General features: G+C 33.8%; 2 protein-coding genes across 5 annotated transcripts; both read right to left on the bottom strand.

Annotated features, from left to right (window-relative positions):
* Window positions 1-3,576: 3,576 nt before the first annotated feature.
* Window positions 3,577-6,640, bottom strand: LOC11431203 (uncharacterized). The gene is made up of 3 exons (XM_003590685.4): window positions 6,478-6,640; window positions 5,939-6,255; window positions 3,577-3,846 (listed from the first exon to the last, which is right to left on the bottom strand). The coding sequence occupies exons 2-3, from the start codon at window positions 6,243-6,245 to the stop codon at window positions 3,791-3,793; spliced, it is 363 nt and encodes a 120-aa protein (XP_003590733.2). The 5' UTR covers window positions 6,246-6,255; window positions 6,478-6,640; the 3' UTR covers window positions 3,577-3,790.
* Window positions 6,641-8,161: 1,521 nt separating this feature from the next.
* On the bottom strand, window positions 8,162-15,838 carry LOC11431202 (4-coumarate--CoA ligase-like 9). 4 transcript variants are annotated; one of them, XR_003010843.2, is made up of 8 exons: window positions 15,089-15,838; window positions 14,601-15,010; window positions 11,183-11,372; window positions 10,764-10,906; window positions 10,199-10,266; window positions 9,962-10,064; window positions 9,565-9,849; window positions 8,162-8,641 (listed from the first exon to the last, which is right to left on the bottom strand). XR_003010843.2 is itself a non-coding variant. In XM_013613160.3 (8 exons), the coding sequence occupies exons 1-8, from the start codon at window positions 15,729-15,731 to the stop codon at window positions 8,612-8,614; spliced, it is 1,605 nt and encodes a 534-aa protein (XP_013468614.1). In that variant the 5' UTR covers window positions 15,732-15,838; the 3' UTR covers window positions 8,163-8,611. The 4 variants fall into 4 exon arrangements, 2 of the variants coding, with proteins under 2 accessions (XP_013468614.1, XP_003590732.2); XR_003010844.2 differs by having other exon boundaries at window positions 8,163-8,641; window positions 9,660-9,849; XM_013613160.3 differs by having other exon boundaries at window positions 8,163-8,641; window positions 9,832-9,849.
* Between the last annotated feature and the right edge of the window lie 5,892 nt (window positions 15,839-21,730).

Raw genomic sequence — 21,730 nt, 5'->3', positions numbered from 1 at the left:
TTAATCTATTTCTAGACAATTTATACTATAGGTAAAAAATGGTAGTTTTATTTTAGGGTATTACATGTTAAATCTCAAAATAGAGTTTAATCTCATCCGGATATTAGTTTGTTAGTCTATTTAAAGATGGGTTGAATTAATGGTTTAAAGATATTAATATAAAGTAAGTCTTAAAAATAAACGTATGACAGTCCAAAGTTAGCCTTAATCTTTTGTCATTAGGACAGATTCGGAATATTTGCATTGCAATGCACAGCCAAACTTGTCCATTCTAGCTATATATATATTAATTAATATGCAACACTCTATCTATATATACATGCCTCTTGAATAGACATTTAGAAGAAGAGGTATACATGCAGCAGCCCCAAGGCTGAGTCATCAGATGGCTCCCTAATTTGCAAGTTAGATAGAGTTCTATGTGGCCTCAAATTCCGCCCATCACTTAATCTGCACTTCAGATGCAAGATCCACAATCTCATTGATCTTAACCTCATACAATTAGACCTTAACCAGAATGCTCTCACAACATGAAATAAAATTACTCTAATTTCAAGCGATTATGCCAAATTTTGATTCTCCAAGTATGGGAAGTTGAAATTATGCATAAATGAGTGTGGTCTATGAGGTTTAAGGCATTATCAGTCAACATTGTGAACCTAATTAACTAGTACCACCTTTACTAAGACAGTGAGATTGACTGCAACACCAAGTTGTCCAAATCAATAATGGTTATATATTTTTAACTTACTATCAAACACACATAGACCTGGATTTCACAAGATAAGTGGTTCAAGTCCTTGATCTCACATTAACTCATTCGAACACACCAAATTATATCAACATCTAAAATATCAGCAATATTAACAAAATGGGAATACATAATTTTTGTTTGTCTCCATAATTTCATCCAGAAAAAGAAATAAATTTGTAGGAAAGATGAGAAATATAATTGTTAAGTGCAAATCTAACACAAACAGAGCATGTTTCATTGCAAATATATACTAAATATGGAAGGATATAAGCTTATAGAAAAAACGTTAATAATCAAATGGCCCGACAAAAAGTGTACACAAATTACTCATACAGAGTTTTAGATTTTCACATGCCTTTACACAAATAGGAGTAGAATTGTAAAACAACCACAAATAGAAATCAAATTGTAAGATTTAGAAATCAAAGTGTACACAAACGAAACTCAGATATAGCGGTGGATCTACATGTACATCGATGGACCTACATTAATATCACTCAATGAAAGAGTATTGAAAAGAGTATTGTTATTGTTTCTATTTCTGTGACAAAAAAGAAAGATATTTTGCTTCTTATCTTATCTTAATTAACATAAATGCAAGGTGGTCTTTGTGAAACCATGTAACCTAAAACGACATTTTTATCCCTTAACTACCAAATTTATTCTGCCTAAATAACATGTATGTAATACTATAAAAATCATGTTAACTTGAAGCTTTAAAACGCAAATTAAAAAATCTATAAAAAAAATGTCTTGAAAGAATAAATATTCAACTATTAGACCATCCACAATATAGCTCTCCTATTTGAGTGCTTACGTGGGTCCCACATGTACACATCATTCATTTTATAATTTTTTAATGTCAATACCTAATAAGCACTCAATTCCTCCAACCCAGCACGAAAACAAAATTTATTAATAGGTTCCACTAATAACTCTATATTATTACATTTCTAAAACACTCATTTATTTCAATGAAAAATATTAATTGAAATTCACACATAAAATGAAGAGAGAGAAGGTGCTTATATAAGCACCCTTCTCTATAAACACCAATAAATATCATTCTACAATGGGGGTGTCTATTTAGCCCGATGCTTAACAGGTGAAGCATCCACCATTGCGGATGATCTTAGAGAATTAGAATGCATAACTTTCCATATTAAATTTCTCTCATTAGCACACAAACATGTTAGAATTTTTTTTAGGCTTAAGTGCAGTTTTGCCCCCCCTATTTTGACTGAATCGAAATTTTACCCCCCCTATTTTAAAACTCGGAATTTTACCCCCCCAATTTAATGTTTTTCGGAATTTTGGCCCCCTATTTTAAAAATCTGAATTTTACCCCTCCAATTTAATATTTTTCAGGAGATGTGCTGATGTGGCTTAAACAATATTAAAATAATATCCACCTATTTAAATTATTTATATTAAATATTCTGAATTAAAAAAAAATGCAATTAAAAATTTAATTTTCTGGATTTTAAGGTATTTTTTAAAGTTTTTTTTCGATATTTTTTAAAAAGTTATTTATTTTTTGTAATTAAAAATTATTTAATTTAAATAATTAATTAGGTGGATAATAAGATAATATTTAAAATCCAAATCACCATTGCCACATCAGCCAAGTTGCACTCAAATGCGGTGGAGGGCAAAATTCCAAAAAACATTAAAATAGGGGGTAAAATTCCGATTTAGTCAAAATAGGGGGGGCAAAACTGCACTTAAACCTTCATAATTTAATATAAGGAGTCTCCATGAACCTAAAAGCCAAAATAACATTTTTATTCCTTAATTAGCAAACTTATCCCGCCTAAATCTAAGAATGGTATATACTCCAAAATCAAAACAAAAAAGGTGCAGATTTTTTTATCAAGGGGAAAAGTAAGAAAAAAAAAACAAGAAAAAGGACTAGGTAATTTGCTGCTTTAACGCCCCAGAGATATCCGTAAGTAAAATTATATCTAATTGAGGAGGAGCTGTCCATATTTTCAAGGAGTCGATGCGTCAAGAATTAAAAAATAATTTAAAACCCTACTCTACCTTTTATGCATTTATTCTCCTCTATTTCCAAAAATTGAAGTGCCGCAAAAGATCCAAAAATAAAAGGTACTTTCTCCATCTCAAATTATACGACGTTTTAAACTTTTCACACGCATAAAGAAATGTAATTAATTTTGTATGAGAAAGAGATATTTTGAGTTATTTTACAAAATTGTCCTTAATAAATTATATGAAAAGATAAATTAAATAATTGAAAGAAGAGATAATAATAATAAATAGTTAAAGGTATATTAGGAAAAGTACATTAATGTTTCATTGTTATTGTAAAACGACTTATAATTAAGAACAACAAAATTTCTCAAAGCGACTTATAATTTGGGAAGAAGGAAAAATGAAAAATGATGCATACTACCAAGGCTTATTGTGTTTTCCAATGCAGAGCATATCATCCATGAGAAAGCCAAAAATGCAACCTTCACATTTTACTTCTCTGCATTGTCACATAGAAAGCCAAATATGCTTATTATAGATTGCAAAAAAGTAGGCTACGGGGATTGAGCAAAACCCTAACTTCTCTTCATTTTTCCCTTTCATCTTTTCACTACTTGGAGGAGATAAAGTGAAGTTTCATGGTGGTAACAGAAGCGACGCCCTTTTCCCAGAAGGTCTTGCACCACCCATGACTGTGAAACATGACCCAGAAAGAGATAAAATAATAGAACTGAGGTATATGTGGTAAGAGTGAGATGATTTGTTAGTTGTTTGGTAAAAGTGAAAGTGAAAGAAAAGAAAGTATTATATTTAGTTAATGACATTAATTTGCTCAAAAAAAATGACATTAACATCCTCCTTATGCAAACAATTACATTATTTCTGTGTATATAAATAAACAATTTTCCTCCAAGTTTTACATCTACTTGCCAATGAAAAAATAATATGATGACAAAATTATATGTTCCTACTCTCAGAAAATATTTTATTAACAGCCTTGCAACGCTAAAAGCTTCTAAAACCCTGACAGCAATTCAGATCTCAGATCATTATTTTGGCTGGACCAGCTGGATTAGCATCTTTCCTCACAGGATCTCCTGGAAAAACCACAACAGAAGTAATTAAAGGTAAGAAATCATGACATGGCATACAATCCATTGTGCATCGAAAATGTGGATTCACCAATTCACCTGATTGGTATAATAAAATATCTAACTTGGATAACCAACATCAAACCTTTACTACTGCTTTACAAGATGGCCATGTAAAAGAAATTTACACGGTAGTTGTTGTAAATTTGGACCCTTTGTCAAAACTAACCAGGACAAAGATGAGGAGCAAATAACAATGGCAACTACACAAACAATGCAAGCAAGAACATTCAGATCTAGATCTAATCCAGCAACCTATGTGTATAACAAATCCACAATCAAAGCAAAGAACAAAGATAATGAGAGAGAGCCAATATTTGGTTACACGTTTCGGCCCAAAAATTGAATTACATCTGGAGGAGAGAGCAGCTCTCGAATCCACTATCAATGAGTTTCTTACAAAGAGATACAAAAGAGTTGCAATAAATTAACTTCAACAGTTCTCAAAGAACAAACCTAATTTATACCCATGAACAACAGCTTCAAAGATTTTTCGCTCTCCAAGGTGTTTACAATGTGTTTTCCAACCCTAGAATCTCACCCAAAGTTCTCAAATTTTACCCTAAAAGTGTCCTCTTTTGGTCTCCCAAGATTGCACAACAAATGAGAAGAAAACAGCTTGAATAAGGTTCAGGATCCGATGCATCCGCCTCGCGGCCAGGCCTACCCACCTTGTGGGTGAGGCAGTAGCGAAACATCTGAAATCTCCAACATCCCCCCGCTTTGCAGCCCCTGCTGGGTGCCTTGCGGATGGGACAATAGCTAACCAAAAAACAAGTTTTCAAACTTCCCTTTGATGAGGTTTTAAGGCATGACCACAACAGCAGTAATACTCAATGTGTCTAATGCTGCAACTGCCGGTGCAATGAGTGAAGATGTGTGTAATTGTTATCGTTTAGCTTTTCTGTGTGGGAGTAATATTGATCACTTCAAGAGTTTAGAAGAGGTTTCTCTTACGGTGTTGAAAGATATTGTATATAATTGTTGTCTGTTTTGTTTTTTCTCATTTTTCTCTTTTTTCTTTTTACTAGTTTGCAAAGATGCCTGTCTCAAAGTATCTTGTCATTCTCTTTCTAAAAGTTACATTTAACATTTCGCTCCTCAACTACTGGTTTACCTCCAATCCTGCTTTCTCCCTCTATTTCCCATTTCCCCCATCACGTTTTTATCTCAACTGGAAGTTTCCAATGAATCGGTTGTTGTGTAGACAATAAGCTCACAAACAAAAGCAAGGCCTTATCAAAATGACCTTTATAACAATCAACATACATTCTGCGAGCTTAGATATCATATGGAAAAACCAAAATATTAATTTCATCAGGGCTCCCTAACCTGATTTTGGGCTAAGCCATTGTTTTCAGGTTTTCTTTTCTGGCGAAATCTTGGATATATTTGAGATGAAAAAAACTGTAAGCTAGAATTTGAAAAAATAGAACTACCTCGTGTTACAGTAATATCCTTATCATTCAACAGTAACATCTTATCAGCTGTTACAAGTGTTCTGTTCAGTTTTTCCAAATTGGACCTCGTGACACTGAGACAAGATAGTTTCCTGAATAATTACCATAACATTGACAACAAAACTAGGCTCCCTCAATGTTGTCAAATAGTGGCACTATAGTATAGCAGAATTTGAACAAATAGTTATTATTCTGTGATGCGCTATTCAGTACGAAGTGTTGTCAAATAAACACTAGAACACTGTAGCATAACGGACTTTGAACAACTGCTATTTTCTACGATTTGCAATTGACAACACTAGGTTCCCTCTCAAACAATAGAACAAATTTAAAGCATACTAATACACATACTCATCAAACACAGGATTGAACAGCAAAAGTATAACTCACAGAAAACTATATGGAATGGGAAAATTGATTTTGGAAATCGATCAAGCAAACCAGCAATGAAAATATCCCGCTCAATGAAATGCATAATTCATCTCTTTCATTTAAATCCCTACAATCATTTTAGACACTTCCATTGCTTCATTGAATTGGTTAATGCTATATCAAGAGCAAAGAGAAAAACAAATTACCAGGTGCAGATTGTTGAGGAGGCGCGGCTTCGCCGTAAATTTCATAGAGTCTTGCCAAAGGAACCGGAGCCGAATCAGATGCCGCTTCGGCATAAAGCTGCTGTTTCCAATCCCAGAGAGTGTTCCTAATAGACTTATTAGTTTTGGTTAACGAATCCTTCTCAGCTTCTAAAGCTTCAATGATCTTTTGCTGATTATAAGATCTCGCTCCCAGAATTGCAAAAACAGCACCCAAACCAACATTGATCACTGTGTTATTCTCTGAAGCTCTCTTGGCTATGTCAACTATTTTATGAACAAACTCCATTTTCTCTCTCCTGAAATCAAAAAGGAGTGACCCATTACAACCCAATGATAGAAAAAACAAAAGGGTATGAAAATTATGATTTTTTTTGCAGAGTTAGTCAATTCAATGTTGACCTAATTTTTCATAACCCTAACTTATCATACTTTGAAATGAGCGGTAAATTGTTGTACCAGATGAAAGATTTGAAGAAAATGTTGAGTTTGAAGTGATGTTAGGAAGAAGACTGACTTACCAGAAATGGCGGCAGTCGCTGGAACCGAACGAGTGTGTTGCAGAGATAGAGACGAAGGATTTTATCGTCCAATTTCACTGAATAACTGAAACCTCAAAAATTCAATTTTTCATAACTAAATCATCACCGAGTGTCGAATGTGGATTTTTTTTTGGGAGTTAAAAATGATTATATCATGACCCTATTTTTCTAACTTTACGTTTTAATCCCCTTAAAAAAAAAAACTTTGACTTTTAATTCCTCCAATATTTTAATATAATATTAAATGCTTTTTAATTATATGATTTAATTAATATTGTGTGCATTGTTCTTAAGTTATTAAATATCTTGAGAAATAGTTTTGTCATTCGTTACATTCAATCAAACTAGAGGATATTCGATTCATAAAAAAAAAAAAACAAATTATTACTTTTCACTTTTTTACACAAAAACAAGATTTAATCACTAATAAAAACAATATATTATACTTTTTTTATTACGAGAGTTTGTTGGTGAAATTTAGATTTTAGTGCGAATCATGGTGAGGTTAATTGAGGCCTATATATTAGTTTTATCGAGGCCCGGCGATGGATATCAATGTCCTTGTATGAACATACGAGGTGTATTTATTGAGTAAGAGATGTGCACATCTCGTCGATGATTAAATTTATTGTGATTGGCCGAATACTCCTTCTCCAAAACGTAGGGGGTGTGCTTGCAAAACATATTCGAGCCTAAATAAGTAAGTGAAGTGTATAATGTGTGATCATACTTGGGGCGATACCCCTATTTATAGTAATGCATCACATGATAAACTCCTTGGTTGTTGCACCTTTTCTCCTACGATTTGGCGTAGCTGGTTACAGGATATTTCAGTATGTTTAAGTTAATTGAACCATGATAAGTTGGGTGGTTATCCGGTTCAAATGAGAACCTTGTAAATAAGAATTGATAGCTTTCTAGAAGTTGGATATGCTTAAGGTGGTGAAGCGTGTCAATGCTCTGCTTATTTTTTAGGTAAGAACGAGGTGGTTTCTAAGACATCGTAGAATGTTCCATTACTCTGTTGCATGTTGTTTCAATATGTGATGTCCCCTAAGATGGTGAGGTGAAGCATTTTAGGTATACAACGATTAAATATGTTGTTGATTTCTCTAAATATACCAATTTTCATTTCAATCCCTCTAAAAATGTCCTCAAAGTACGATCCACAAATTTTTCTATAACTGATTTTAGTCCATTCTTTTTAACAAAAATTTCCACAACAACATGTTTGAAGTGTTTAAGAAATTAAGGGTGTGTTTGATCTGTTAAACAGTAAGTATTGAGCAGAACAACACAACACAAAACTGAACAAAACATGAAATTTTTTATGGTATTGACTAATTTTTTGTCTTATATGATTTTTTGTGAACAAAAAACTATTTTGATATTGTAGACAACTTGTACGTAGGACAAAAAGTTGTGCGTTGGTTTAGTGAGGAAAAAGAAATTTCAATTTTTGTCTTGTTCTAAAAAAGTTTTACAAATCAAATATTGTACAATTGAAATTGTCATGTTCTTTATTTTTTAGGAGATCAAACACACCTAGAGAACACAATTAAAACACAAGAGTATAACTTTTTTTTTAACAAAGCAAAACCAATTCATTTCATTAAAAAGTAAAGAGTACAAATGAGATGATACATCATAAAAAATATAAATGCTATGGTGAGATAAGGAAACTTTAACTATTAAACTATCTTATTTGTTTGTCCTCTAACACAAGCATAACCTAAAAATTCCAAAACTAGTAAAAAAAATAACCCACTACCTTTGCTGAAATGGAAATTAAGAAAATGAAAAACTTATGAAATTTCTTTAAAAAAATGAAGGAGGAAAAAGAAGTAAGAGTTGAAAGTAAGCCACGAGCTTCTCCAACATGTACATCATAAATGGAGAAAATCATTATGTTGTGAAAGGAGGAAAAAGAAGTATAATATTACAGTTTACCCTTCCTGATGATGGCTTACTCCATCTGACAACATGTCTTCCATCGACCATCATGAGCATTATCGTTCAACAACATAAGATTGAGCAGCAATCACAGTATTCCATACTATGTTATTCCTTTGCTTCCATAAAGTCCATGCAAGCAGTGTAGCTTCATCAACAATTATATTTTACGAAATATGAAAGATAATACCTGACACATTCAGACTTTGATTCACGATTGTATTCATAATAGTTGAAAGAGAGCAAATTTACCAAACATTAGAGCTATTGGAACATTTAAAAAAACACATGAAGACTCTCCTCATTATAAAACACATGAAGACTATCCCCATCATTATCATCACATAAGACACAATTTATCTTAAAGAACCAAATTATATAGAGATTAACAATTTTAGACATAACCTTATAAAAAACGAGACAATAATAGGAGCATTTCAGCTCTTGTTATATGGATGCATGAGGTCACACACAAATTAGCATTAGTAACTCCCAATATTTCAAGGGACCGTTTTTTCTGAAAAGTTTGGTTAACTGAACCTTTTAAATTTATGGTTCAGATCATGAACCATTTAATATGATTTGATCTTTAATGATCCAACCAATAACATGAGATATATACTTGAAATGGGGTGTGACATCTAATGACCACTGATGGAATTATTACTAAATTGATCCACCTTTGGCATCTGATGACTACTTATGGAATTATGTAGAATTGGACATTTGCAAGTCGGATTCGCCATCCTATCCTATCTATGTATTTCGACAATGAACTTGTATGCTGCGAGTTGTTACTTACTGAATCGAGCCTCGTAGGATGACGTTATTGATCATGAAATAACTTAAATTATTATTACTGAATTCTTTATAAATTGACATGGCACATAGACGCATCGAACTTTAGACTGGATCGAGCATTGGTATTAAAATCATCTATTATGTGAAACTCATTTGAACATGCTTATAAAAAAAGTACTAATAAAAACCGGCTGTCATGGTGTTGGTTTTCTATTTTTCTTAAGCATGTGGTTAGAATCTGATTATGTTGTGCCTGTATATAGAAGAACATTATTTTGTTAACTTTAAGAAATTCTAGCTACACCACTATACCTCTCTAGAATTTCCATTGACATCACCATTTTTCTATTTTTGACGATTCTATGCAAGTTCCAGTGAAACAACCTCAATTTCCCCCATAGTCTCACCTCTAAATTTTCCCTTTAGAATTGTCGTCGTTATTCTCATCATTATTATCGTCGAAAGATATTATAACCTAGGGAAAGTTCGTTGGAGAAGAATTTTATTCAACAAGTCCTTCCTCAGTATTTTTCCTGTTGCATTCTTTGGTATAGAATTGACAAATACCACACGCCTTACCTTCTTGTATGGTGCAACCTACAACCACGAGCAAAATACACTTCAACAAGCAAACAAGAAGGAATAGTACTGATTTTGGGAAAGAAAACTGAAATATCAATAATAATAAAAAGGTTCAAGAAAATAGCACCTGTTTGGCTACAAAATTTATTATTTCGGCTTCACCCATGGAGCTGTGAGGCTGCCTTATCACAAAAGCTAGGGGAATCTGGCCAGCATCCTCATCAGGGTATCTGTTGTTAATTTTCAAAGGTTATGCATTCTGTCCTATTAACTTGTCTTTTCTAAAACATATTTTATAAAAGATTATTTTATGTGAAAATTTGAAAAAATTGGACTTATGAGATAAGTGAAGAAAGAAGATTACGGGATAACTGCAGCATCTTTTATCTCTGGGTGAGATTGGAGCAATTGTTCCAGCTCTGCAGGAGCCACCTACAAATGTAGTATAAAAAAAAAACAAATACATAAGAATACTTTAACATATAGATTAGGATTTAACAATAAAACATGGAAGTTCATAATTTTTGCATAATTTTAACATCAAAATTCAATTGCATATTTCAGTTTTTGACTTTTTTTTCTGTAAACCAATGCATCCCAACTGCGAAGACTAATCCTTCGAGATCTGAAATTTATTTTAGAGGTTGACCTCTCCTGATAGATTTTTTCCAAAGCCATGGCTAGGATCAAATCGTTCTTAATTCACACGTTGAATTCTGAGCCCACAGAGAAGGGAATTACGAATCCAATCGTTATTCTTTGATTGGAGACTAAGAAAATTTCACAGCTATCATAAAAGTTTTAAAACATTAATTTCAATTAAAATTATTTTAAAAACGTGCAAACAATTCGCAGATAAACAAATTAACCTAGCAGTTCTCTATTTTGGTTTTTTTGCAATCATTGATTGAAGGCCTAAAGAAGCATACCTGGTAGCCTTTATATTTGATCAATTCTTTCAACCTGTCTACAACATACACGAAACCTTCATTGTCAAAATAGCAAATATCACCGGTTCTCAACCATCCATCCACTAAAGTAACAGAAGTTGCCACTGGATCACCAACATAACCTGCTCAAATACCAAATGTACAATAACAACGTCCATTATTCATTAAAGAACTGGCAATAATCTAATTCCTAATTCTAAATTGCGGTCCACAACTATAATTACGACCGCAAATAAAATATATAAAAGCTTTAGGAGTCTCGGCAATGGCATCGCGAGGCAGAATTTATCCGCAATATCAAGGTTCACATTGTAACCATAACAGCAATTTAGAACCATAATCTAATCACCAACACTTCAGTAGTTTCACAAAAGAATAGCATTAATGAATGTACATGCCTTTCATAATTGGAGGTCCTCTAACCCAAAGTTCCCCTTGTTCACCAGGAGACATGGCCTCTCCTGTGTTTGGGTTCACTATTTTAGCTTCCATCCCTGATACCAGCTTCCCTGTAGTTCCTCCCCGGCTAGCCTCCTCAGGACCTACTATTCGGATAACACCGGCTGTTGATTCAGTTAAACCATATCCCTATAATAATAAGGTTGTATTCATCTTATAAGTTTTTACATAACCAAACAAATTTCTAAAGTATTTAACTACTTAATTGACAATTTCAATGGATATGTTAATCAACAATTTTGTTTAGAAAAATTAAATACATAACAAATAGTACTAAATTATATATTTCTACACAACAGTTTTTGATGTTAAAAATCAATGACAGTTGACAATATACAAACGAGTTATTATGTTAACAACTAATGGTGGCACCACGTGATGGTTTGTAAGGATAATATTGGGGCAGCACTTTATAATAAAAATGAGAGTTACTTGTTCTAGGAGCATTTTGAGAGGTGAAAATAGCTCCTTTGTGAAAGATCTTATAGATTGGTTACAACTTTTCTGTCGCTGCGTGACGTAGAAACGACGGGATCGTTTTTTCCTCTTAGATGGGTAACAGATTTGATAATGCAGCATGTGATCTTTGAACTGGACTCTTAGGTCGTGGTAGAGGTTATTTTGTATCAAAAGGAGGATTTGTCTCAGTTTGGTTTTATTTTGTAAAGTTGTATAAATTTCATTCATAATAGTTTAAGTATTCTGTTGTGTTTCCAGAAAATGTGGTTGGTTTTAACAGCAAATTTAGTTTCATTAGATTGAAATAAGATCATAACAGTAGATTATAGTAGAAGAGATAAACTTGATCAGGAACAGAATTAGACCAAAATCTACTTCCTACATTCCTTGCTAGCTACACCAACTAGAGCATGAGTCACAACATTTTTCTTTTCTCTTCTAATGCTACTTATTCTTATCTTTTTCTAATTAACTAAGCAATTAAATACAGTCCAAAATAACAACATCTATCTCTAGTCTACTAACTTAGCAACACCATAGACTGTTAACCACACATTCAGAATCACATTCAGCTCTCAAATTATCCATGTGCTTCTCCATAGCGCATTGAAGACACAACTTAATCCCCAATGCCTCTGCCAGGGTGAGAGAGACTGCAATCTTCCAATTTTGGTGACTGCAGCCTTCACAATGCCTGCTGCATTATCTGGATATCATTCCCCAGCCAGTGAAACCATCTATAAAACAGTCTGCATCAACATTTATCTTAGTTAATCCAGGGGCAGGGGCCTTTCACTTTGACCCTGGTTTCCATGTGAACACTTTAGGTGCCGACTTTTAACTCTGTTAAATTCATCTCCAAATAGATGTGCAGAGGCAGCCACCTGAATCGGGTTGAATTTTGTACTCACAAAAACAGTGTGATGGAACCCGTAAAATCAAGATAAAGTAACTGTAATTTACTGAATGATGATGAAGGTGAGCTCAAAGACTCTACAATGGTAGAATAGCAGTAAAGAAAAGGTAAACTAGAGTCTGACCACTTCTATCAGTATCACTACACAACCTCACTCCTTCATATAGCAAACCCGTAACTGAGTTCTAGGAATTTCACTACCCAGCTCATTCTCTCCCATATGGCCCCACTTTCTTCTAGATTATGTTAGGTGTCCAATCACAGTGAGGTTCCCTTCAGAAATTTCCACAGGGTGGTGCTGAATATTTTTTGAGCTAACTAATCAGAGAAAGTGAGACAGTGTAGCATCCAGTAGTTAATGTCTAGCCTGTCTGGCACATGAATTCCAAGGGCTGAGTAGAACCCAACCAGTCAATTCCTGTGTTGCCGATCGCGCAGGGGGGCTCTAAGTTGACTCTTTTTTCATTCAGACTGTGTCTAGTGGGAAGAAGTAAATATGTAGTTTAATCCTTGAAATTGTGAAGGTCGATTTGGTTCTTCAAACGACCGAAATACCTAAATATTGACGGGAGTAATCTCTTGCTGCACCAAGACAAGTATAGAACCTTTAAAATTGTGGTGTTAAATTTGAAAAAATGACTAAATTGACTGACATGGTTCAGTTTAAGAGACTATATTGCTACTTTATAAATTTGAGGAGTAAATTGACCAACGAGAACTAAAATATCTATTTACTCGAACAACAATCCAAACAAACCTCCAAAGGAAATTTTACGCAGTTTGGAATGGAGATATACCACATTGCCATCCACAAACCTTATGCTCTAACATTCGAGCATTCTGGGGTCTGCTTCTGTTTTTCCTCGTTTAGAAAAGGTGATAAGCCATATGCTTGAATCTGCTGGAAGTCTCATAGCTATGGAAATATTGGTGATTTGTTGTGCATCAAAGTTATTAAAATCTTCAAGAACTAAAATTTTCAATTCCATTGCTTTGTACCTGCATCAACAAGCTCACTGATCCTAGCACTTTGATCAAGGAGTGACTCAGGTGGAGACTTTGAAATTGTGTTTCTCAGGCATCCAGATATCACCCCAAATATTAATCTGTTTCCCATCACCAATCACCCATCTAGCACCGAGTTCAAACATTTCATTGGCATACATTAAAATTCTCGAGACATAACTAGGTTGATACCCCACTTTGGCCATGATAAAATCACCTCACGGGAAGTATCTTGACATGAGGGAATTATTTCCAATTAGAAGCCTCAATACTTTTTCCCATTGGCTTATTGAATCCACTAAAGCCTCAAAATCCTAGTCCCCTTCTTGCTTTTACTCTTCCAGGTCTGCTCTAGCTTAATCGGTGAACGTTTCTACCACCCTCAGCAGATCCCCACCTAAATTTATTACAGAAATGCTAATGACTTTTGAGGCAACTCACAAATGCAGTTTGGAATTACTTGTTCTATTTCCTTGGTAAGTGTATCCCTTCGAGTTCACATAGGAATTTCTCTTCCCACCCATTCATGGATAAAGGAAAGGACGTCTTTCTTATAACTAAAAAGTTTTAAACATTTTTTTGACATAGCTAAACATTATTTATAACAAAATGTAAAATAGTTTTACACTTTCATCCGATGAGAAGCTATCAAATTGTCATGTCATACAACCTAGGAAGCACGGATACAGACAGTGACACGCCGGCACAACTAATAATTTGAAAAAATCACATAATTTAATGTAATTACAAGTGTTGGTGTGTGTCGGTGTCGGACACGACACGTGTCTGACACTGGGACACGCCTAATCCAAGAAGTGTCCGTGCTTCATAGCATACAACTAATTTTAAAATATTTCTGTGATTTAGCATAATACAAGATGCTCATTGGATGTCTCTATATATTTTACACTGTCAGTGCATCTTCTATTTTCTCAAAATAACTAAATGCATGTTGTGTTGTAAGTTTGAGAAGAAACCTGGATAATAGATGCATGAGGGAACTTTGCCATGAAAGCAACAAAGTTATCCTTTCCCAACGGAGCACCTCCACAAGCCACAGTTTTTAACGATGACAAATCATACCCATCCGTCACTCCCTCTTTACTCATCGCCACCACCACGGGCGGCGCCACCGCAACATTAGTCACTCTAAACCTCTCCACGGCACCCAACATTTTCCCCAATTCAAACCTCTCCATCATCACCACCGTTTCCATCATAGCCACACCCTTCAAAAGGTACGTAAAACCGTACACGTGAAAACACGGCACTGTTAACAAACACACCGCAGGATTCGCCGTCGGAATCCTAACGGCATTGTATGCCGCCACCGTCGCCGTCAAGTTGCGATGAGTAAGCATCACTCCTTTCGATTTCCCTGTGGTTCCTGATATTAGAGATATAAAAGCTAGTTATATTCATTTCACTTTTCTATATTTTTTTGGTCTATCAAGAATTGTAATACCTGACGAGTACAGAATCACCGCCACGTCGGATTGACTGACCTCCGGCGGCGACACCGTCGAACTAACATCTGTTTCGGTGGTGAGGGATTCGAACTCGGGCGAGTCGATGAGAATCGTTCCTAAAGCGAGTTGTTTCGGAAGTTTGTGAGATAAAAACGACGTCGTAAAAGCGATAACCGGTTTAGAGAGGTTAACGAGATGAGAAATTTCTGAGGGAGTGGAGATTGGGTTTGTTGGTGAAACAACGACGCCAATGGAGAGCAATGCGAAGTAGAGGATTGGAACCTGAACGAGGTTTGGGGAAAGAATGAATGAGGTGTGGTGTTTGGTGAGTCCGCGGAGAGTGAGGTTTTTCGCGAGGGTTTTGTAGCGTTGGATGAAGGTGGAGTAAGAGAGTTTGTGAGATGTTGTTGAGTCGATGAGGAGAGTGTTTGAGTCGGAGTTGAAGTCAGAGTGGTGGAGGGAGAAGGTGTATGTTGCGGCGGAGATATTGGCGTGTGGTGGAGGAAGGTTGAGTGGGGGTCTGAGACTGTGGAAGGTTTTGGAAATGGAATTGAAGCCGGTTTTGGGATCCATTGAGTTGGTGATGATGTGTTCTTTCATGTGAATTGAATAATAATATGAAAATGAAAAGGGATCCATTTAGGATGGTTCTTTGTTATTGGTGGGAAAATTGTTGGGTTTCGGAAAGTAGTTGGGATTTTGGTGGGAAAGGGAAAGATAGAGTCCTAGTTTGTTTTGGCAAAGGTGATTAAGACCGAATCAAACATTCAATAGGTGTATTCAGTTTTAAGGTCCAAAGGTCGGATCTGACTTGGATGAGTCTGACACGTAATACTAACTGAATATATTTTTTAAACTTTATATAGATAAAAAAAAAAACTTTTTGAGGGGATAAAATTACTATTTTTGTTAATGGGATTTATATGAATTAATATTAATAATTTACATGAATTGATACTTTAAAAAATATATATGAATTGATACTTATATCTTGTAAAAAAGTGAATCGATATTTATAGGTTAAATTGTACTTTTAGTCTTTTAAATAATTTATGAATTTTGTTTTGGTTTCCTAATTAATAAAAGTTTTGTTTTGATTTCTTAATCATATCTCTATTTATTCTTAATCATATCTCTATTTATCAAATTGATGATTTCTGTTAGTTTTTTAATGTCTAATATTTATGATATTATTTTAACCATTTAATTACAAATCTATCTATCGTATAAAACTGTAAATCACCAACTCATAATTTTTCTCTACTTTTCTTCATCATGTATATAGCATGAATATATGATTAGAACTAATGTTTATTATTCATTAGTGACAATTTGATTTGGCTATATAACCTGTATTTATTTTGATATTATGAATACTCCCAACCGTCTTATTTTTTGAAGTTGAAACTTTAGTAATCGATACTTTCAGGACTCTGATTAATATTACCCATAGTCAATATATGAAGTTTGGCAATAACGATAACCAATATGTCTATTCATGTCATCATAGTATTCATCACATTATGCGGGAGGCAATTACGAAATGGAACTGCATAAATTCTATCAACTTTTTGTTTAGAAAGAGATGGCATGATCAAAATAAGACTTAGTTGAACGATATCAGACCTTTACCAATACAATTGGGTTAGAAAATGTTATTGGATTCACTGCCTTTATCATCCTAGAATCTATTCAATGTTGGAAAAAGGCACTGTAATAAGTATTCTAGATTAGCTAAATTGACACAATGGTTTACAATTGTTTCTTCCCTGTTTATTTTCAGAGCTATAAAGATCACTATTTTTATATCACCATGTTCTGTTTTGTGAAACTGTAATTGAACCGATAGTTTTTTTGTGTTTTATGTTGGCCACGATTACCAAAATTGAGGTATGGACCAAATTGAAAAAGAAAAAAAAAAAATGTTAATAAGGTCTCCTGGAGACACTAGTTAACATTTTCCTTATTTGAAAATGCTTTCTAAATTTATATATAAACAAATTAACTTTGATTTGATTGAACCTAAAGAGATAATGATGAATAGTGGACTGGTGGGTCGTATATAGGTAGACCCAATACATCTGTATAAAATAATAAGTCTAATTCAATATGTGAAATCCCTCCACATACTAGTGTTTTTCAGAAATAATTTTGTTCAAAGTTTATAATCTGAAATTAAAAACCCGTGTCCTAATTGACTCAAACATCTTCACTTCTCCATTTCCCCCAAATCTAAATATCATGTTGTGCCATTTTTCATGTAGGCTTGTTGAAATCTATTACATTTTAAAAAAAATCAATTACTACACAAGAGATTAGTACACATTTGCTCAAATCTTTGCCATTTGATTTTCATTTTTTTTTTTTTTCATTCTGAAATGTGCTCTTATGCATTTTGGATTCTAATTTATGTATGCCTTTGTCAATGTTTTAAATATGGACAGACATATTGATCACATTAAATGGAGTAGGATATCAACCACTATTAGGCATGAGCGCCAAATGCAGTGCAAAATTTAGAGAGGCAAACCCACTTATTTGCTGTAACTAGAGCTTGTGCATGAGCCACAACTTAGGGTGCATCGGGAGGAGGTAGAACAGGAGCAGGCACCACCATCGCATCTAGTGGAAGCATATTCCAGTGGCTCACTCCAAACCCTTTAGAAATCGTGTTTATGTGATCGTCTGCTCGTCAAAATGTGTTTTACAATTGACCTAAGAGTTCAATCTTTATAGACGCCCCTAACTTAGGAACGAATTAACCAAATTAAATAACAAAGTAATCGATTTAAAATTCATAGAATCATTTTAAGTTACATGAACAACTAATTGCATGAAAATTCCTCTTTCATGACCTAACCTAGAGAGGGTTAGGTACTCATAAGCCATAGCTTCTAAATACATAAGATTAGGTATGAATAAAATAATCATGAGAAAAGGATCACCGGTTGATGACTTTTTGGCTCTCGAATAGCTTCGATCGCTCCAGTCCTTCAGAAATCATGTGTTTTTCTACTGACCTAGGGGTTCAATATTTACATGCGTATGTTTCCCTAAGTTACGGGGAACTTAGTTAGTGATGTGAGGTAGGAAAAGATCGTATCTCATGATGCGGTGCTCATAGCCCGCGATGCGAGATATACAGTAATGATCCCCATGATTTTCCTCATATTACCGCGATGTGGGGCTCATAGCCCGGGATGCTAGGTAGGCTGTAGTTAACTCCTTAGTTTCTTCACTCCTTGCTCCATTTCTTTTCATTATTAGAATGTCTGTAACGACTAAGCCCCGAGCTTAATCAATAATAAACTTGTAAAAAGTATATCACAGTTATAGAGTTGTCTGATTCAGGTAGGTTTCAATGGCGTCAAGGCATCTTCCCATCTCGTGGTCTTTCATGACTTTTTGAATGATTTCATTTACAAAACTAAATTAAAAGTTAAAACTAACATAAATTTTCTATTCTATTGCTAAAATGATACTAACTTATGACTCAAAGCCTATATTATTTTTTGTCATCAAGGACAATATCCAATTCAAGTGGTGGGGGAGTTCTTCACCCTCTTGACCACTATATCGTCGCCTCAAGTTGAGCCTCCAACAAAGATAACATCATTTTGGAAGTTCCAAATGAACAACACAATGACATGTCAAACAAAAGTCAAACCAAAACACACTCACTACCTACTCCGAGATGCACCTTATTGTTCGAGTTAAGTTACTCCTTTGTTTATTTTTAGACGGGTAGAGTACTACTCGTACAAATCATATTTTTCATTCAATAAATTGATCTTTATGCTGTTAAAAAAAAAAAAGAATTTAACATATTTTATATGAACATATGGATAACGAGTATACTCTAGATAGGTAATTGTGACTTCATCAAAGATCCTTCTTAAAAGTTATAAGTGACTTCATCAATATTTTAATATCACGTATCATCACGAAATAGAAAATTTCAGCGTGTAAGTATGATGTCTATCATAAATAGAATACATTAAGCCCCCCAAAAGAACACTGAATAAATATATAAGATGGTGGATTACGGTGAGAATGATGGCTATGTAAGCCTACCCAAATGTGTGGCAATCCTGTTTTGAATAAGATCACATAATCAAAGGCTTTGACTGGTTGACCATATGGATATCTACTGCATAATCATGCATCCTCGACTTTTATGAACTTGGTTCACAATTCCCATAACAATTCAGAGATTAGGATGTGTTGAGTTAGAAACTAGAAGAAAACATTGTTTTGTTATACTACTATAATGTTACATCATATACTTTGCAAGTGGTGTTATTATCATTGTTGTTGTCCAAATCAAACAAAGCTTTGGCTTTGATTTGGACGGTGTAGTGCCAAACAGCCAACAAATGATAGAAGATCAAAACAACAACGACAATTAGTCTGGTCCGCACTACTCTTACTGTATAATTATTACTACATATATCATATATGGGTTTGGGGTGTAGTTTGGTAAAACTAGCTGATTAAAATATTATTTATGGTTTGGTTTGGTTTGGACGATTCTTAAAAAAGAACGATTCGGTCTGAAATAGTGCGGTTTAAATTGGATTGAGGTTTTCAATTATCCAAATTACTATCCTAAAAAATGTTGTCGATACTAATATTTTAAAATCACGTTTAAGTAATATGTTTGATGCAAAATATAACATATATATATATATATATATATATATATATATATATATAATTTTTTTTTGAGAAAACATATATATATATATATATATTAAAAATCAATTTTTTCGAAAAACAATGATCGTATTATGTTCGAAATAGATAAAATAGTAAAATATATATTAAATTAAATAGCTAGCTTCACTGCTGATTGGGAGAATTCACGAATGTTGACATTTTCAATGTTTGTGGAGGTTTGTTAGGTCTACATTAATCTGGCCTCTTTGATGTTGATGATGATGGTTTATCCATATTGGAGAGACTCTTCTCATAGTGCAAGTGTATACATCAAACATAGTCTTTGCCAAATGAACTGGATTTTTTTAGTGGTTTTGGTCGTAGTGTCCCATTAGGCATGCAAACTTTGTTATTGAACATAAAAATTAGTCGAGGTAACGACTAATAGCTCTCAACTATTATTCCTTTTTCTTCAAGTGATTATGTTGAGGAAGGAACTTTGTTCCTTAGCCATGAGTTCCTTAACTACTCAAAGGAGTGTTAAGTATGGTGTTTTTAGTGTTTGAGACACTAAACTAAGAAATGCTTAAATTAAAAGATAAAAGCAGAAAAGTAAAGGTACAAAAAATTGTAAAGTAGCTTGTTTGGTTGATTGTGTATGAGAAAAGATTATCAGATTGACTATTTATAGAAAACACTAGTCCGACTTGCCAACACAATGTGACCTACAAAAATTAGCCTGGCTTGACTATTTAGACGGGTAATTTGTGAATCCTTGCATTGCTAGGATATATGTTGCCCCACGTATGACTTGATTCTCCAATTTGGTGGCATTTTCCGTTGCTCTTATCTGCACGCGCTCAACTCCCTCAAAATGTGGTTCCTTGCTCTTCGCACAAACAAATTGTTCAATTGTCAAGTTTTGCTCAATGTTGACTAATTATAGCACCTCCACGACTTTCGCAGACCTTTGTAGACTTGAGAAAGATTTGACTAATTTGTATTCGATGGTATCTACATTCGCCTAACTTACAATCCACGAAGGGGAGTTCGCCCGACCCTATATCATATGTCTGTCGATCTCGACCAACAAATTATTTATTTTTGAGTGAACACAACAATAGAGGAGATTTGGACTTTATATACTACCGTTACAAAGTTAAATTCTTACCACTAAGCAAACATTTTTCTTAAAGAAGCTAGCATCTTAAATATAATATTATTTGTGTGTGCGGATATATAAGAAGTTATAAGATGTTAAAGTTTTAAAATTAATTTTTTTTCGCTCAAGAATAAGATGTCTTACTTTCTTTACAAAAAAAATGAAGATTTCTTACTTACCCCTTGGAAAAATATTTCTTACTTTATTGCACTCACTTCTTCTAACGAGTCAAGTTTATATATATTGTTTTTTATTAAGGGTGTGTTTGGTTTGGAAGAGAAATTGTGAAGAAAGAAATAGATAAGAGAAAAAGATATAAGAAATAGAGTAGATTTGGTGGGTTGTTTGTTATAAAAGAGAGATAAAAGAAATAGAGAAGAGAGAAGTGTTGACTATTTTAAAAAATACCAAAATACCCTTAACAAAAAATCCTTCGTTTAAAGTTTTTTCAGACTCCTTCTTAATTTATAGTAAAATAAATTAATTCATATTTTTTGGACCAACAAAAAAAAGTTAATTTATATTTCTAGTAGTTTAATGATTAGATTAATTTTAACAGTTATAAATTAAAACAGAATCGAAAAACAATTATAAATTGAAACTAACAACGTTTAACATTTATAATGAAATTATTTATTAGGCTAAAATATGGTTTTAGTCCCTGCAAATATGCCTCGTTTTGGCTTTAGTCCCTGTAAAAAAAAAAAAAAATTGTTTTTGGTCCCTGCAAAATTTTTTGTTTTTGAAAATAGTCCCTGACCCCACTTTTATGATGATTTGCATACGTGACACATTATAACTGAACCAATTTTGTAGT

This window comes from Medicago truncatula, chromosome 1, assembly GCF_003473485.1.
Source record: "Medicago truncatula cultivar Jemalong A17 chromosome 1, MtrunA17r5.0-ANR, whole genome shotgun sequence".
In the NCBI taxonomy this organism is placed as follows: domain Eukaryota; kingdom Viridiplantae; phylum Streptophyta; class Magnoliopsida; order Fabales; family Fabaceae; genus Medicago; species Medicago truncatula.
The sequence above is the reverse complement of the archived record's forward strand: the minus strand, read 5'-3'. Positions and strand labels throughout refer to the sequence as shown.

What these genes read in the sequence shown, in the direction of transcription:
- LOC11431203 (XM_003590685.4), bottom strand. Translation starts at nt 6,245, where the DNA reads ATGGAGTTTGTTCATAAAATAGTTGACATAGCCAAGAGAGCTTCAGAG. An exon ending in TCCTCAACAATCTGCACCTG is followed by an intron (nt 3,847 to 5,938) that starts GTAATTTGTTTT and finishes TGGTTTTTCCAG; the next exon opens with GAGATCCTGTGAGGAAAGAT.
- LOC11431202 (XM_003590684.4), bottom strand. Translation starts at nt 15,731, where the DNA reads ATGGATCCCTTTTCATTTTCATATTATTATTCAATTCACATGAAAGAA. An exon ending in CTCATGCATCTATTATCCAG is followed by an intron (nt 11,373 to 14,600) that starts GTTTCTTCTCAA and finishes TTATTATTATAG; the next exon opens with GGATATGGTTTAACTGAATC. An exon ending in AAAGATGCTGCAGTTATCCC is followed by an intron (nt 10,065 to 10,198) that starts GTAATCTTCTTT and finishes AATTAACAACAG; the next exon opens with ATACCCTGATGAGGATGCTG.